The sequence below is a fragment of the Pollachius pollachius genome (assembly GCF_949987615.1).
Source record: "Pollachius pollachius genome assembly, chromosome: 2".
NCBI classification, from domain to species: domain Eukaryota; kingdom Metazoa; phylum Chordata; class Actinopteri; order Gadiformes; family Gadidae; genus Pollachius; species Pollachius pollachius.
The window spans coordinates 32,591,497-32,608,595 of NC_136935.1; the positions used below are offsets into that span (position 1 = coordinate 32,591,497).

Genomic DNA, 17,099 nt, shown 5'->3' on the forward strand with positions numbered 1-17,099 from the left:
CACCACCAGGCCTAGTCCGTTATCTCTCTCTAGTCCCTCTCTCTCCTGGTCTTGTCTATTGACTGATGGACTCTCCACCACACCCAGGGCGTGTTTCAAGAAGCTCCCTCGCATCCTGAGCTTCAACACGATGCGCTACACATTCAACATGGTGACCATGATGAAGGAGAAGGTCAACACCCACTTCTCCTTCCCGCTGCGCCTCAACATGACCACCTACACCGAGGACTTCCTCATGGGCAAGGGGGACCGCAAGGAGGGTGGGTCTCGCTGCATGAAGTCATGAACTGAATGACGCCATGAACTGAATGACGCCATGAACTGAATGAAGTCATGAACTGAATGACGTCATGAACAGAATGACGTCATGAACAGAATGACGTCATGAACAGAATGACGTCATGAACAGAATGACGTCATGAACAGAATGACGTCATGAATCGAATGACATCATGAACCGAATGACGTAATAGTAAGAATGTCATGAACTAAATTTTATCATGAACTGAATGAGGTCATGAACTGAATGACGAAATGAACCGAATGACGAAATGAACTGAATGACGAAATGAACTGAATGACGTCACGAACTGATAGACGTCATGAACCAAATGCAGTTGATAAGTAATAGTCGGAATGATTTAATGAACTGATTGAGGTCAATTGCTTTATGATGTCATGAACTTAAGGACAAAGTGAAATGAATGACTTCATCAGCTGCATGACATGTTCTCCATGACGTCATGAGACGCATGGCTGAATGAAGTGAATGATTTAAGGAACTGCATGTTTTAATGAAACTAATGAAGTAATCAACTGCATGATTCAATTAGCTGCGTGACGTAATGAACTGATTGACATAATGAACTGAATGGCGTTACGTGCTGTATAGTGTAATGAGCTGAACTACGTCATGAACTAACACAAATTAACTGCCTGACGTAATGAATGAGGTCCTGTGTGGCAGGCTCCCGGGAGGAGGGCGAGGCCAAGGGGGCGGAGAGCTATGAGTACGACCTGATCGGCGTCACGGTGCACACGGGCACGGCAGACGGCGGCCATTACTACAGCTTCATCAGGGACATTGTCAACCCCCACGCCTACAAGAACAACAAGTGGTGAGTGGAACCCAGAACCGAACCTGATCTCTGAGAGCTTTTAAAGCCTGTTCCCTGACCCGGAGGTCCGGACCAAGGTGGAGGTCGCCTGATATGCAGATGGCGTCGTGGGAGAGGGCTGACCTAAGAGTTATAGATAATTTATATTTTCTGATTAAGGTCCTGAATTGACCAATAAATTAGGAATAAAGGTGGCCTTTTGCCACCTAACCACAGCAAAAGGGCTTGTGGGAGCGTTGTGTCCACAAGCCCTGCTTGTGGAATCATGAGCGTTGAATGAATCAAGATCAACTGAACTGAAATTTGAAGTTTAGTTGATATAACAGATGTTTTGTCGGCCTTCTCATTGGTACATAACTACAAATGGCTGAACTTGCTAAAAGGGATAAAATTGTAAGGTCAAAGTGCTGTTTATGTCACGGAGCGCCGCCATGTTGGATTTCAACAATCAGCTACGTCACTGGCATGGTAACCTACTGCTACTCTGTGGCTCTAGCAGCCAGAGCAGGTAATGAGCCAGACTTTGAGGCTCGCTGAAATGGATATGGAAAAGCAAACAACCAGGTCTACCGGAGGATCATACTGCATTGCCCCTGGCTGCAGTAATGAATTATATAGGGCGAAGGCAGCTGGGGTAATCATACATTTCCACAGGCTACCTTTGAATAGGAAACCAGCCCTTAATACATGGCTGGCAGCCTTAAAACTGGCTAACCCTCCAATAGCCCCTGTCATGTCGATCTCCACAAGCTAGCACTCTGACCATTAAGTGTATAAACTATTACTCAGACGATATCACAGATCTATGTTTCCATGCTGCTGATTAAACCACGGCGGGTCTGCAAACAGAAGTTACAAAAATGTCCCTTTCTACTCACCCTGATGTTCGCCGACTAGCCAATTGCTGATGCAGAGGGAGATAACTCAAAGAAGTAGTTGCATAGTAAGATGTATCTGTGCAATATCCATCAACATCCACCAGAAAGTAATCCTCCAACATCCACCTTAAGTAAATGTGACACTCGTGAATCCGCCTCGCATCCATTGTCATCCGCGGGTGTATCTCCCAAAGTGCGTCTAACATCGCCTCTAACCGATTTTTTTTTGGTGAAACCATGTCCCAGGGTGGTTTCAAATAAAACCGGACCTATGGGGTTTCGTGTTAGGATTTGTGTGGACGCCTGATGAGACGTTAGAGTTGCGTTGAAAGTTACAATTTTTTTTGTATTTTTGTGACTTTAAATACAATTGGTCAATTTAATTACTAACTGTACATTAAAAAGTATTTCTACTCAATCGAAAAGGTATAACAACTGCTATCTCCTCCTCGACTTGAATGTTTGTATACAGCTAGAGGCTCCACTTTTTTTTGTGGAGAACCAGCGCCTTGAATATGTAGGTACTACAGCGTTTCTACAGTTCGATTGGTTTGCGCAATGAGATATTCCTGAAACGCATCAAAGGAAAACCGAGGGGGAAAGATCGTTTTCGACCTTGTTACTTGTTTCTCCCGGACTGTATGTTTGTAAACAGTGCGCAGGCTTTGGCGCATGCTCACCTCTTCTTTTTTTTTTTCCTGGAGTTGCTATTTATGGGACACTCCAGCGTCTCCGCTCGGACGTCCCTTAGAGAGAGCATGGCCACTTCCAAAACCTCTCTCTCGCCGCACAGCATCCGAAATGCCCTATGCATGGTTATGCAACCTAATCCCACCATTAGATGGTCAAGGTTGACTGGGACCTCTCGGCAGCAGACCGATTCAGTGGCAGTGTCCATGCTCTGGCAGCACGCACACCAGCCACACCCACACGATCCGAAGGTGGAGCTGGAGCCTGAAATTGATCCCTCTCCACCGGGTGGTAGTCGGACACTACAGGCATGTCCCTCACAGGCTCAAACACGTAACCAGACATATTAAAATCACTATTTTCCGCCGTGGAGTTTAGAAGACGTTCGCGTGTCTGCAGCAACGACCTAGTCTTACCATGCCAGTGACATCATTGAAAATGTTGGCGGTCTACTACTAACAGCCGATTTTCTTTTGTTGCTACAAAAAGCTATATATTGATTTAAAAAATAATAATAATTGTGTCATTTATTTATAATGGTCATAACTAACACGTTATCGATGTTGATTATTTCAGTTCAGTTCATCTTTAATGAACGACAGTATCTAATAATATGAATGACAACTATGTTGTTCCAGGTACCTGTTCAACGACGCAGAGGTGAAGCCCTTCGACTCTGCCCAGCTGGCGTCTGAATGTTTTGGTGGAGAGATGACTGTGAGTGTTCCTGCATAAAACTGTTGAGATTGGTCATGTTAAGTGTAACTTGTAAAGCTAACCTATCCGGTTGTTTTTTTTCAGACAAAAACGTACGACTCTGTCACCGACAAATTCATGGACTTCTCCTTCGAGAAGGTGAGGAGGAGCTTCTTTGGGCGTGTGGGTTTCTGGGGGACATTTGGATGGAGTCATTTACCAGGCCACACTTTAATCCAGAGACTCAAAGTGAGGCGGAGAACAATCAAAGCATTCAGTCACAATGGAGTAGCTGGAAAAACAACCTCATTTGAAAAGACAAGCAAATTCTGCCAATTTCTTGAGTACCAAGAGGATGGTTGATTTTCAACAATTTAGCTCAATAGAGTGAGTAAGAGGTGAGCAGATGTTTAGAGTAGGGAATTGGGAGTAGGAGCACACTATAACATTGAGTGAATGTTGTAAGACTAGGGAGGAGAGGAGATTGTGAGATAAAGTGGAGGAGACTGTAAGATGGAGCAGGGAGAAGGAGGAGAGGAGAATGTGAGAAGAAATGGCAGAGGAGGATGGGACTAAGGTGTGTGTGTGTGTGTGTGTGTGTGTGTGTGTGTATGTGTGTGTGTGTGGTTCCAGACCCACAGTGCCTACATGCTCTTCTACAAGAGAGTGGAGTTAGAGGAGGAGAATGGAAAAGACTTCAGCTTCGACGTCTCTCCAGATCTCCTGGAGGTGAGCTGAGACTTTTATGTTAAACGTCTAAATATTCAAACAAAATGTCATGTTTCCTCTTGAGAAACAGTCTAATTACCATGCAGTACTGCAGTAGGATTTTAGTCCACAAAATACTTTCTGACGAAATGTTCTTAATAATATTTGTATTTCATAAACCTTTTCTGCAGTGGATTTGGCAAGACAACATGCAGTTTCTCCAGGATAAGAACATATTTGAGCACACATATTTTGGGTAAGTGACAAAATTTGGATTGTAGATTTGATTTCAATTCAAATTGGGCTGTGTGGTAACACTGTATTTTGTCTCGACAGCTTTATGTGGCAGCTCTGCAGTAGCATTCCCAGCACTTTACCAGACCCTAAAGCCATCTCCCTGATGACCTCCAAGGTGAGACGGACCCCAAACATACACACGCAATACTCTGCTGAGGTTAGCGTAGTGTCTTCACAAAACACACAAGCACAAACAGCTAAGGTTAGCTCACAGTCCTGTCAAAACATGCATGGCTAAAGTTAGGTGTGTAGCTCCCTCACAAAACACAAACACTAAAGAGTTAAGGTAAGCCCATAGCCATCACAAAACTGCTACACCGCTGTGTTTGCGGATAGTCCAAACAAAAACACTAATCATCAATACGGTAGGGCAAAATCTGGCCTTACCACCTCTACTGAACACACCTAATCTCCAAAGTCCCCAAATTGAATTGGTATATCGTGACAGTGTACATAATGACATCAGTGTAACGTTGGTGTCCTTCCTGTTGGTTCCCAGCTCAGCACGTCGTTTGTACTGGAGACGTTTATCCACTCCAAAGAGAAGGTAGGTTGAGGGGCTGTCATGAAAGCTGCTGTTGTGGTGGTAGTTGTTGTTCTAGTAGCTGTTGTTGTGCACGCCTGTTTGCAGTGCAGGTGCGTTTCAATGGTAACGTATTGATTGTGATCCCCAGCCCACTATGCTGCAGTGGATCGAACTCCTCACCAAACAGTTCAACAACAGCCAGGCAGCCTGCGAGGTGACAGACACATAAACACGCACACACACTACTTTACACTACACACACGTGCACTGAATTATTTATTATTAATATTATTCCTCATCAACATCTCTCTCTTCAACTATGGTTCTTGTTCTGTGCTCCAGTGGTTTTTGGACCGCATGGCTGATGACAACTGGTGGCCCATGCAGATCCTCATCAAGTGTCCCAACCAGATCGTCAGACAGGCAAGTCCCACACACTCACACACGTCTTTATCCCTCTCATCTTGTACCTCTCTCTCTCTCTCCCTCTTGATGTCTTTCTCGCTCTCTCCTTTGCCTCCTTTCTTTTCTGTCTTTCATGGCACCACTCTTGCACTCAAGCTCTCTCGCGCTCAATCACTCACACACTCACAAACTCACACATTCACTCTCTCACACACACACACACCGCTAACGTCCTGTTGGGGGGTGTGGCAGATGTTCCAGAGGCTGTGTATCCATGTGATCCAGCGGTTGCGGCCGGTCCACGCCCACCTCTACCTGCAGCCTGGCATGGAGGACGGGTAGGTCCTCCGCCTTCACCCTGGTCCCGCCCACCTCTCACACCATCAGCTTTAATCTGCTTCTTTATTAGACGTCACTGGTGGCAAAATGACAAAAATGTTTCTATCTACGCAATGAAAAATGTCCATGTAAAACGAAATGTGAACAAATGGATCATAATCTCTCTCTCTCTCTCTCTCTCTCTCTCTCTCTCTCTCTCTCTCTCTCTCTCTCTCTCTCTCTCTCTCTCTCTCTCTCTCTCTCTCTCTCTCTCTCTCTCTCTCTCTCTCTCTCTCTCTCTCTCCCCCCTCCCTCCCAGGTCTGATGACATGGACGGGCCTGTGGAGGACATGGGCAGCCGCTCGTGTGTGACGCGCTTCGTCAAGACGCTGCTGTCCATCATGGAACACGGCGTGAAGCCGCACAGCAAGCACCTCACCGAGTACTTTGCTTTCCTGTACGAGTTCGCCAAGATGGGGGAGGAGGAGGTACAGTACTGCCAGCACCGTAGACACCAGTACACAGACTACTGGTCAGCACCGTAGACACCAGTACACAGACTACTGGTCAGCACCGTAGACACCAGTACACAGACTACTGGTCAGCACCGTAGACACCAGTACACAGACTACTGTCAGCACCGTAGACACCAGTACACAGACTACTGGTCAGCACCGTAGACACCAGTACACAGACTACTCTTAACAACGTAGACACCAGTACACAGACTACTGCTGGCACTTAGGATGTTGATCTAGCATGCAGCCTTTCCATTGTACGTCATGTTTCAGAGTCTTCAACTTGCCTGTTAATAAATACGAGTAAATGGAGAGCTGTGTTTTTCCCGAAAGCACTTTAAAGTTTACATTTTTCGTCAGATTTCAATAAGTCGTTTTTTTATTTATGTTAATTAAGGAGCTGGTAGGGGGCGTCATGCTGTAGGATGCCTGTAGTTAGACCGCGGAGTCAAACTCGGAACCTTTCAGCTATGACTTTAACACCCTGACCCCACTAGACACCACGTCTTTACCTTACCATTTATAGTGTCATGCGACTGTACGGATGAACTCATTTAAACACCGTTCACACACGTAGAGGGAGAGTACTGAGATTGTTGAGTTTGTTTGTGTCGACAGAGCCAGTTTCTGCTGTCTCTCCAAGCCATCTCCATCATGGTCCACTTCTACATGGGCACCAAGGGACCAGAGAATGTAAGGAAGATCTGCAACGCTGAAAACATTGTCACTATGCACAGTGTATCACGTAATAACACAGCAATACTTTTGTCATAAACAGTGTTAATGTTATTTAACCCTCAGCCGCAGGTGGAGGTGCTGTCGGAGGAGGAGGGGGAGGAGGAGGACGAGGAGGAGGACATCTTGTCTCTGGCTGAGGAGAAGTATCGCCCTGCTGCACTTGAGAAGATGATCGCCCTCATCGCCCTACTGGTGGAGCAATCCCGCTCTGAGAGGTAGGAGCTGTGTTCTGATTGGTCGGTCTCATTGCAAGAGGAAGGCTGTCCAGTGATGGTATCGAAAGTGTGAGTTGTTTTGAAACCCTTGAGGCTATCTTTGTTAGTTTCTCGCTAATAGTTGCAATTGTCTATACTGATACGGCTGCGTTCCTTAGTGTTAACTCTGTTGCTTGTTTTTAAATTATATATAGCTTGAAAGGCCAATTAAGTTATTTGGGACAATATTATGTTTCAAACTATAGAAAAATGACCTCTTACTAGCATCACTGGTTTCCAAAGAAACGCTGAAATCTGTTAAACAAACCGTTTGACCGCTGTGGCAGGCTTACTTAAAATAAGTAAGTTAGTTCTCCTTTGGGGTAGAACATTTCCCATCATTCCTGTGTGTGTCCCACAGACACCTGACCCTCTCCCAGAGCGACATGGCGGCGCTGACCGGGGGGAAGGGCTTCCCCTTCCTCTTCCAGCACATCCGGGACGGCATCAACATCCGGCAGACCTGCAACCTCATCTTCAGCCTCTGCCGCTTCAATAACCGCCTGGCCGAGCACGTAGGTTCTGCCCCGCCCCCGCTGCTAGGCCCCGCCCTTGCTGTCTTGTAACCACTTCTGTTATTCGGCCACCCACCATCGTAACATGTGGCCCCACCCCCTGCTGCTGAGCCCCGCCCCAGCAGTCATGTAGCCACGCACCGTTCTGGATTAGCAACGCACCATCGTAACATTAGCCCCCCTGCTGCCTCTAGCCCTCCCCCCACTCTGTTCAGCCACAGGACATAAAGTGCCAGAATTTTAATTGTGATTAAATGAATCAAAAAAAGTCAACCTTTTTAATTGAAATGTAATGAAAAACAATGGGTGAAACAATAAAACAAGTAAAACACGTAGAGAGAATGAACGGACCACGGAGACCACTACTCCTCTGCTAGCATGGCATATAGAGCTATCCGTACCCCTCTGCATTCCTGGGGCCATTTCTGAGTGTCTTGGTCCTCTTGTGCTTCAGATCGTGTCCATGCTGTTCACGTCCATCGCCAAGCTCACTCCAGAGGTAGGTGGAACCAGAGATCTCTGAACACTCGCTCTAGCTCCCCTGATGTTCTTGAGCCCTGCTGGGCTTGGCTTCCGGTCGAACCTCGGAAGACCTTTATATAAATTGTACTCACTTCAATAACTACCTGTTTATGTCGATCCAGTAAACGGACAGGCTTCCTCACGCTGTGCCCTGTGTCCCCCCAGGCGGCTAACCCCTTTTTCAAGCTGCTCACCATGCTGATGGAGTTTGCTGGAGGTCCTCCAGGGATGCCCTCCTTCGCCTCTTTCATCCTGCAGAGGATCTGGGAGGTAAACCCCCCCGCCCTCTCAATGTTATCAGTCTATTGCTTCATCGAGGCATCAACGGGCTTCAAAGGCCCTGAACAACCGCACCCCTCCAATCTCACCCGTGGTTTAAGGATGAGGGGAAACTCCACTGAAACCCAGAGGGTGGGGACCTTGAGGAGGAACTCATAATGAGCTGTGTGTCTGAATCTGTGTGTAGGTGGTGGAGTACAACCCCTCCCAGTGTCTGGACTGGCTTGCGGTGCAGACCCCCAGGAACAAGCTGGCTCACAGCTGGGTGCTTCAGAACATGGAGAACTGGGTTGAGCGCTTCCTCCTGGCACACAACTACCCCCGCGTGCGCACATGTAAGACCCCACACCCTTATCCCCTCCCCACCCACCCGATGACCCCTAGACCCAATGACCTTCCCCCTTAACCCCTCACCCTTAGGTATTCACCCTGACCCCTTAACCCCTCGTCCCCTGAATCTAACCCTTAACCCCCCACCTGTGACCCTTACCCTCACCCCATGACGTGACCCTTAACCCCTCACCCCATGATTCTAGCCCCTAACCCTCCACCCCTCACCCCTTGACCCTGGCCCTTAACCCTTCACCCACTGAATCTAACCGTTTACTCCTCCCTCTTAACCCCTCCCCCTTGACCCCTCACCCCTTGACCCTGGCCCTTAGCCCCTCACCCCCTGAATCTAACCGTTTACTCCTCCCTCTTAACCCCTCCCCCTTAACCCCTCACCCCTTGACCCTGGCCCTTAGCCCCTCACCCCCCTGTCTGAACATGACTGTACCAAGGTTGTTTTTGACCTTGAACATCTCTCTCCCCCCCCCCAGCGGCTGCCTACCTCCTGGTGTCCCTTATCCCCAGCAACTCGTTCCGCCAGATGTTCCGCTCCACGCGCTCGCTGCACATCCCCACCCGGGAGCTGCCCCTGTCCCCGGACACCACGGCGGTGCTGCACCAGGTCTACAACCTGCTGCTGAGCCTGCTGGCGCGGGCCAAGCTGTACGTGGACGCGGGCGTGCACGGCACCACCAAGCTGGTCCAGTACTTCAGCTTCATGACCTACTGCCTCATTTCCAAGACGGAGAAGCTCATGTTCTCCGGCTACTTCATGGACCTGTGGAACCTCTTCCAGGTCAGCTGCACAGCACTGCACTAACGTTAGACTAATCAAGTGTGTTACAGAATACTGAAGTGACATAGGTTACAAAATACGATGGCTTACATAAGTTACAGAATACTAAAGTTACACAAGTTACAGAATACTAAAGTTACACAAGTTACAACTTACTAAAGTTACACAAGTTACAGAATACTAAAGTAACTTAAGTTAAGAGTACTTAAGCTTACTTAAGTAAGTAATTAAAGTTAGAGTAATAGATTAACAGACTACTCAAGTTACAAAATTGATAGAATACCACAGTTACAGAATAATCATGTAATATGCCAGAAAGCGTGTGATTTGCTGCACGTGCTGACAACCACGCCCCCCCACCCCACCCTAGCCCAAGCTGTCGGAGCCGGCCATCGCCACCAACCACAACAAGCAGGCGCTGCTGTCCTTCTGGTACAACGTGTGCGTGGAGTGTCCGGAGAACGTGCGTCTGGTGGCCCAGAACCCCGTGGTCACCAAGAACATCGCCTTCAACTACATCCTGGCCGACCACGACGACCAGGAGGTGGTGCTCTTCAACCGAGGCATGCTGCCCGCCTACTACGGCATCCTGCGCATGTGCTGCGAGCAGTCGCCCTGCTTCACGCGCCAGCTGGCCTCGCACCAGAACATCCAGTGGGCCTTCAAGAACCTGACGCCCCACGCCAGCCAGTACCCCGGGGTGGGTGATGTCACCGTGAGGGTGCGGTGTCGCGGTTGGCGAGATGGCCCGTCGGGGTGATGTTGCGTCGTGGCAGTGTCACGCGGTGTCACGTTGAGACGATGTCATGTCATCTCGTGATGTCATGTCTCGTGGTTGTGATGTCATGTTGGGTTGTGTCATGTATGATCAAACTTTAATGATTGCAAAACTGCAATGCCAAGTGTTTGATAAGTAGTTATCAGTAATAGTTACCAGTGTATTAGTATTGATGTGTGATTAGGTGTTATCAATAATAGTTACCGGTGTATTAGTTTTGATGTGTGAGTGGTGGAGGAGCTGTTATCAGTAATATTTACTGGTATGTTAGTATTGATGTGTGAGTGGTGGAGGAGCTGTTATCAGTAATATTTACTGGTATGTTAGTATTGATGTGTGAGTGGTGGATGAGCTGTTATCAGTAATAGTTACTGGTATGTTAGTATTGATGTGTGAGTGGTGGAGGAGCTGTTATCAGTAATATTTACTGGTATGTTAGTATTGATGTGTGAGTGGTGGATGAGCTGTTATCAGTAATAGTTACTGGTATGTTAGTATTGATGTGTGAGTGGTGGAGGAGCTGTTATCAGTAATATTTACTGGTATGTTAGCATTGATGTGTGAGTGGTGGATGAGCTGTTATCAGTAATAGTTACTGGTATGTTAGTATTGATGTGTGAGTGTTGGAGGAGCTGTTATCGGTAATAGTTACTGGTGTATTAGTATTGATGTGAACGTGCTGCCCCCTGCAGGCGGTGGAGGAGCTGTTCAACCTGATGCAGCTGTTTGTGGGCCAGCGGGCCGACATGAGGGAGGAGGAGCTGGAGGACGTGAAGCAGTTCAAGAAGACGACCATCAGCTGCTACCTGCGCTGCCTGGACGGACGCTCCTGCTGGACAACCCTCATAAGGTAAACTATCTATCACCAGCTCATTATCTATCACCAGCTCTCATTATTTATCACCAGGTCTCATTATCTATCACCAGGTCTGTTCTATCACCATCTCTTATTATCTATCACCAGCTCTCATTAACTATCGATCACCAGCTCTCATTAACTATCTATCACCAGCTCTCATTAACTATCTATCACCAGCTCTCATTAACCATCTATCACCAGCTCTCATTAACCATCTATCACCAGTGCTGTGTTCCAATATCCATACTTCCTTGATGTAGGGTGTACTGTATAAACGGTATAGAAAGTGCACCGGGGTGAATTTGCGCTACGGTATGGATTTTTACGTTACTGTGTGACCGGTAGACAGTGCTGTGTGTAACGCGCTAAAAGATAGGTAACGCGTAAATACAGTAACGCAACTACTTTTTCATGTAAAAAGTAAAGTTACGCGTAACCACTGCAAATATGCTAACGAAACGTAGTCCCTTTTTCAATTTGGCGCAACGTTACTTTTCCCGGGGACAGATTTGACAGCGATACTGCCTTCTCAGTATGCTATTGCACGGTTTCTGCATGCCTACGTGCTTGCGCAATAGTCCCTTCACGAGCTCTCATTCCACACTGTACGAGACAGATGCTGGTGGTGTGAAGCTACACCTCGCTCAGACGTTGCTTCCACAGTCCTTTTCCAAAGTCAGTCCTTACGACAAAAAAAGCTAGCGGTGGTCCAAAAAACGATCCCAGGTACGCGTTACCTGCCCGCACACACTTCAGCCAAATTGAGATGCCAAAACTATACGGCAAGGTCCGTGAGCAAGTGGAAAAAGAAATCCATACTTTGTGTTTTTCAGAGATGGAAGTAACTTGAGAAAAGATTTTGCATATTTTCTATGCAGTTTTGCTGCCTAACCAGTATTTTACCGCTTCAGAAGCATTTATATCGAAATTAGAAGAACATACCGTGATATAATACCGTTACTGTCTATGCCTCAAATCATACCATGATATACATTTTAGGTCATACTGTACAGCCAGTAAACGTAGTATACTATCTGCACTCACTAAGTGCGCTGATTTTCAGAGGTCAGTGTTGTTCCAAATAGAGTACTCCCTGGTGCACTAACCGGAAATTGCGACTGCCGCCGCGTCTCCTCCCCCGCAATAAACATCCCGCTTTGAACGGTGAACTCTTTACGCCTAGCAGCTATAAAAGCTATAAAAACTACAAAATGACTTTATTAATGTAGGCTATGTGGAAAATGAGCAGACGTTGCCTCTTCCGCTATGTCGCTAAGATGGCGGACGTTGAGTACGGAAAGTGTACATCGATCCAAACTTCGCGATTTGACCATTTTGAGTACACCGTCAGGGTCCTTTCAGTACACTTATTTTCGCCCCAATCTTTATTGGAACGCCCTACCTCAAACTAAGTATAGTAAGTATGGATATTGGAACACAGCACAGGTCTCATTAAACGTCTATCATCAGGTCTCCTAGACCAATGGCTTTTAAACTGTACAAATTTAGAATTTGCTTTGCATAGTCTATGTATTCATAATAACCTTTTAAACATTTTAACAATCTGTACTTGTATCATAACCTATTAAAATATGTGTGTGTGTGTGTGTGTGTGTGTGTGTGTTTATGTTTGTAGTGCGTTCCGTGTTTTGTTGGAGAACGATGAGGACAGACTGCTGGTGGTCTTCAACAGAGGACTCATCCTCATGACAGAGGTACTATACTGCTAATATCACCCGATACTATACTACTAACATTGTTAATATGCTAAACTACTACTGTACTAGCTCCACTACTTCTAATGGACTCATCCCCTAGAGAGAGGCCTTTGCTATATTCTACTATTGTTCACTTTTCAATCTATTGGACTCTACTGTTTGGACAACTCACTGCATTCAGCTACATTACTGTAATCTACTGGGCTCTTCTCTACTGTAATCAAATAGAATCATATCTACTGTAATCTACTGGAGTTAACTGTACTGCAGTCCTTTATCCTACACTCTTCTACAATCGACTCGCGTCTACTCTATGTAGCTTTACTTTACTCTATTGAACTCTACTGTGATCTTCTTGACTCTACCGTACTGTATCTACTTACTCTTTACTGCACTCTACTGCATTATATCCACCTTCAATGTACTGGACTTTACTGTATGTCTACTAACTGCACTCTACGGAGCTCCACTGTGGGCTACAATTACTCTAACATCCCTTACTGTCAGTGCAGTGGTCTCCTCTTAAATAGCTCTCCCTATAATCCCATGCCGCGTTCCAACCAGTCGTTCAACACGCTGCACATGATGTACCACGAGGCCACGGCGTGCCACGTGACCGGCGACCTGGTGGAGCTGCTGTCCATCTTCCTGTCCGTCCTCAAGGCCACGCGGCCCTACCTGCAGCGCAAAGGTCAGGGGGCGCCTGGTACCGTCGTACCCTGGTGCACGACACTGCCCTGACACCACAGATCACTGCCCTGTCACCACAGCTCACTGCCCTGACACCACAGATCACTGCCCTGTCACCACAGCTCACTGCCCTGACCGCACAGATCACTGCCCTGACCTCATTACCCTGACACCACAGCTCACTACCCTAAACCCAATTGAAACACATCAATGTATATGTATATATTTGTTTGTGTAGATGTGAAGCAGGCTCTGATCCAGTGGCAGGAGAGAATCGACTTCGCCCACAAGCTGCTCACCCTGCTCAACTCCTACAGCCCCCCCGAGCTACGCAACGCCTGCCTGGGTAACACGCACACTGCAACCTAACATGCGCACTGACCCTGGTGTGTTGTGTTTCTATTGGCTACAGCGTGATCCCTAACCTTGTTGTGTCTTTCTATTGGCTAGATGTGCTGAAGGAGCTGGTCCTCCTCAGCCCCCATGACTTCCTCCACACTCTGGTCCCCTTCCTGCAGCATAACCACTGTACCTACCACCACAGCAGCATCCCTAGTGAGTACTACTACACTACTACTATAGTCCTACTGTACCTACCACCACAGCAGCATCCCTAGTGAGTACTACTACACTACTACTATAGTCCCACTGTACCTACCACCACAGCAGCATCCCTAGTGAGTACTACTACACTACTACTATAGTCCTACTGTACCTACCACCACAGCAGCATCCCTAGTGAGTACTACTACACTACTACTATAGTCCTACTGTACCTACCACCACAGCAGCATCCCTAGTGAGTACTACTACACTACTACTATAGTCCTACTGTACCTACCACCACAGCAGCATCCCTAGTGAGTACTACTACACTACTACTATAGTCCCACTGTACCTACCACCACAGCAGCATCCCTAGTGAGTACTACTACACTACTACTATAGTCCTACTGTACCTACCACCACAGCAGCATCCCTAGTGAGTACTACTACACTACTACTATAGTCCTACTGTACCTACCACCACAGCAGCATCCCTAGTGAGTACTACTACACTACTACTATAGTCCTACTGTACCTACCACCACAGCAGCATCCCTAGTGAGTACTACTACACTACTACTATAGTCCTACTGTACCTACCACCACAGCAGCATCCCTAGTGAGTACTACTACACTACTACTATAGTCCTACTGTACCTACCACCACAGCAGCATCCCTAGTGAGTACTACTACACTACTACTATAGTCCTACTGTACCTACCACCACAGCAGCATCCCTAGTGAGTACTACTACACTACTACTATAGTCCTACTGTACCTACCACCACAGCAGCATCCCTAGTGAGTACTACTACACTACTACTATAGTCCTACTGTACCTACCACCACAGCAGCATCCCTAGTGAGTACTACTACACTACTACTATAGTCCTACTGTACCTACCACCACAGCAGCATCCCTAGTGAGTACTACTACACTACTACTATAGTCCTACTGTACCTACCACCACAGCAGCATCCCTAGTGAGTACTACTACACTACTACTATAGTCCTACTGTACCTACCACCACAGCAGCATCCCTAGTGAGTACTATTACACTACTTCTATATACTATGCACCCTCACGTCCAAGTTCCTACCTAATACCTCTCTCTCGTGTGTGTGTGTGTGTGTGTGTGTGTGTGTGTGTGTGTGTGTGTGTGCGTGCGCGCTCTTGCGCCAGTGTCCTTCGGCCCCTACCTGCCGTGCAGGGAGAACATTAAGCTGATGGGCGGGAAGAACAACATCCGGCCCCCGAGGCCGGAGCTCAACATGTGTCTTCTGCCCTCCATGGTGGAGACCAGCAAGGTCAGAGACCAGCACACACTCACGGTGGACACATACGGGTCGGTTTGTATGACGCCACATGTTACCCAATGAGCGACTGTCACACAAAGGCACTGGGGTAAAACAAACGCACTGTCGCACAAAGGCACAGGTGCACCGTGCGACACGGTGCACCTGGAGAGGCCGCTCCACGCTGCGATGTCATTGAGGTGTTCGTCGGGTCATAGCGTGTGTGTGTGTGTGTGTGTGTGTGTGTGTGTGTGTGTGTGTGTGTGTGTGTGTGTGTGTGTGTGTGTGTGTGTGTGTGTGTGTGTGTGTGTGTGTGTGTGTGTGTGTGTGTGTGTTGCAGGGGAAGGATGAGGTGTATGACCGCATGCTGCTGGAGTACTTCCTGTCCTACCACCAGTTCATCCACCTGCTGTGCCGCGTGGCTGTCACCTGTGAGAAGTTCACCGACACGCTGGTCAAACTCAGTACGTACAGCAACACCGGCGTCATGGTGGGAATACATTGACGCCGGTGGGACCCGGGAATACAGGTCCTTCTGGAATACATTCTGTAGTGCTTCCTGTTATACTCTTATGGTGCCTCCTAAAATACTTCCTATTTCAATCCTGGAATACTTCCCGTCCGACTCCCTTAATACTCCAATAACCCCCATATAATTGTACTCAATTATTCCATTATACTCAACCACTACATGGGGGTCTGTCATCTACAATGCAGAGGTGGATTTAGGTGTGTAATCCAGAGGTTGAGGTCTATAACTCTGAGGTAATTCAAAGCTTTCTTCCTCAGGTGTGCTGATTGCGTATGAGGGTCTTCCTCTTCACCTTGGCCTTCTGCCCAAACTGTGGACCGAGCTGTATCAGTCACAGGTACATGCACACTCACACACTCCTACCACAGACCTGAGTGTGTCCTTATGAGGTCCTGTGTTAATCTGATTGTATACCCAGACCCCTGTATGAACCAGAGTGTGTTAATGAAGCCCCGTGTTCCCCTGAGTGTCTTTATGGGGCCCTGTGTTCACTTGATGTCCTCGTGTGCAGTCTGCCTTGGCCAAGACCTGTGTGAAGCAGCTCTGTGAGGACCCAGCCTTCGGGGAATACATCAAGTGCATACTCATGGACGAGAGGACCTTCCTCAACAACCCTGCTGCCTATTCCTTCCTCTCCTGCTTCCTCCACAAGGTAGCACCAAACATACCTCCCCACAACCCTGTGTGTGTGTGTGTGTGTGTGTGTGTGCGTGTGTGTGTGTGTGCGCATGTGTGTGTGTGTGTGCGCGTGCGTGCACACTATATATGTATCTACCGTGTGTGGGTCCAGGTGCAGGGCCAGGTGCTGTCGGGCCCCAGCTGCAGCAGCCTGGTGGGCATCCTGGTCACCAACCTGCTGAGTGAGCAGGACCGCATGCAGCCCGAGCTGGCGGCCCACCGCAGTGAACTGGACAAGACCAGCAGCCTGCTGAACGCTGTACGTATAGTTACAGCGTGTGTTTACGCGAGTACACGTACACACACACACACGCGCGCACAAACGCACATATGGATATATATTTAATCAATTAATTAAATCAACTAATTAATAACACCATTTCCTTTCCCACTAAGGACAGAGCCAGGGGTT

The 17,099-nt window shown here is 47.7% G+C and overlaps 1 protein-coding gene across 1 annotated transcript in view; it reads left to right on the plus strand.

The window, feature by feature from the left end:
- usp34 (ubiquitin specific peptidase 34) overlaps positions 1–17,093 on the plus strand; it is a 48,121-nt gene extending 31,028 nt beyond the window's left edge. Inside the window, exons 47-76 of the mRNA XM_079730916.1 lie at positions 88–260; positions 968–1,118; positions 3,325–3,403; positions 3,488–3,541; positions 4,016–4,111; positions 4,282–4,346; positions 4,427–4,502; positions 4,887–4,934; positions 5,062–5,127; positions 5,256–5,336; positions 5,571–5,656; positions 5,956–6,124; positions 6,773–6,847; positions 6,956–7,107; positions 7,508–7,661; positions 8,116–8,160; positions 8,349–8,453; positions 8,650–8,797; positions 9,284–9,588; positions 9,959–10,288; positions 11,059–11,216; positions 12,862–12,940; positions 13,508–13,634; positions 13,872–13,979; positions 14,084–14,188; positions 15,365–15,489; positions 15,818–15,941; positions 16,267–16,346; positions 16,521–16,661; positions 16,800–17,093. Of these exons, the coding sequence (XP_079587042.1) occupies positions 88–260; positions 968–1,118; positions 3,325–3,403; positions 3,488–3,541; positions 4,016–4,111; positions 4,282–4,346; positions 4,427–4,502; positions 4,887–4,934; positions 5,062–5,127; positions 5,256–5,336; positions 5,571–5,656; positions 5,956–6,124; positions 6,773–6,847; positions 6,956–7,107; positions 7,508–7,661; positions 8,116–8,160; positions 8,349–8,453; positions 8,650–8,797; positions 9,284–9,588; positions 9,959–10,288; positions 11,059–11,216; positions 12,862–12,940; positions 13,508–13,634; positions 13,872–13,979; positions 14,084–14,188; positions 15,365–15,489; positions 15,818–15,941; positions 16,267–16,346; positions 16,521–16,661; positions 16,800–17,033 (3,739 nt within the window). The 3' untranslated portion in view covers positions 17,034–17,093. The remainder of the gene's footprint in view (positions 1–87; positions 261–967; positions 1,119–3,324; positions 3,404–3,487; positions 3,542–4,015; positions 4,112–4,281; positions 4,347–4,426; positions 4,503–4,886; positions 4,935–5,061; positions 5,128–5,255; positions 5,337–5,570; positions 5,657–5,955; positions 6,125–6,772; positions 6,848–6,955; positions 7,108–7,507; positions 7,662–8,115; positions 8,161–8,348; positions 8,454–8,649; positions 8,798–9,283; positions 9,589–9,958; positions 10,289–11,058; positions 11,217–12,861; positions 12,941–13,507; positions 13,635–13,871; positions 13,980–14,083; positions 14,189–15,364; positions 15,490–15,817; positions 15,942–16,266; positions 16,347–16,520; positions 16,662–16,799) is intronic.
- Positions 17,094–17,099: the final 6 nt, after the last annotated feature.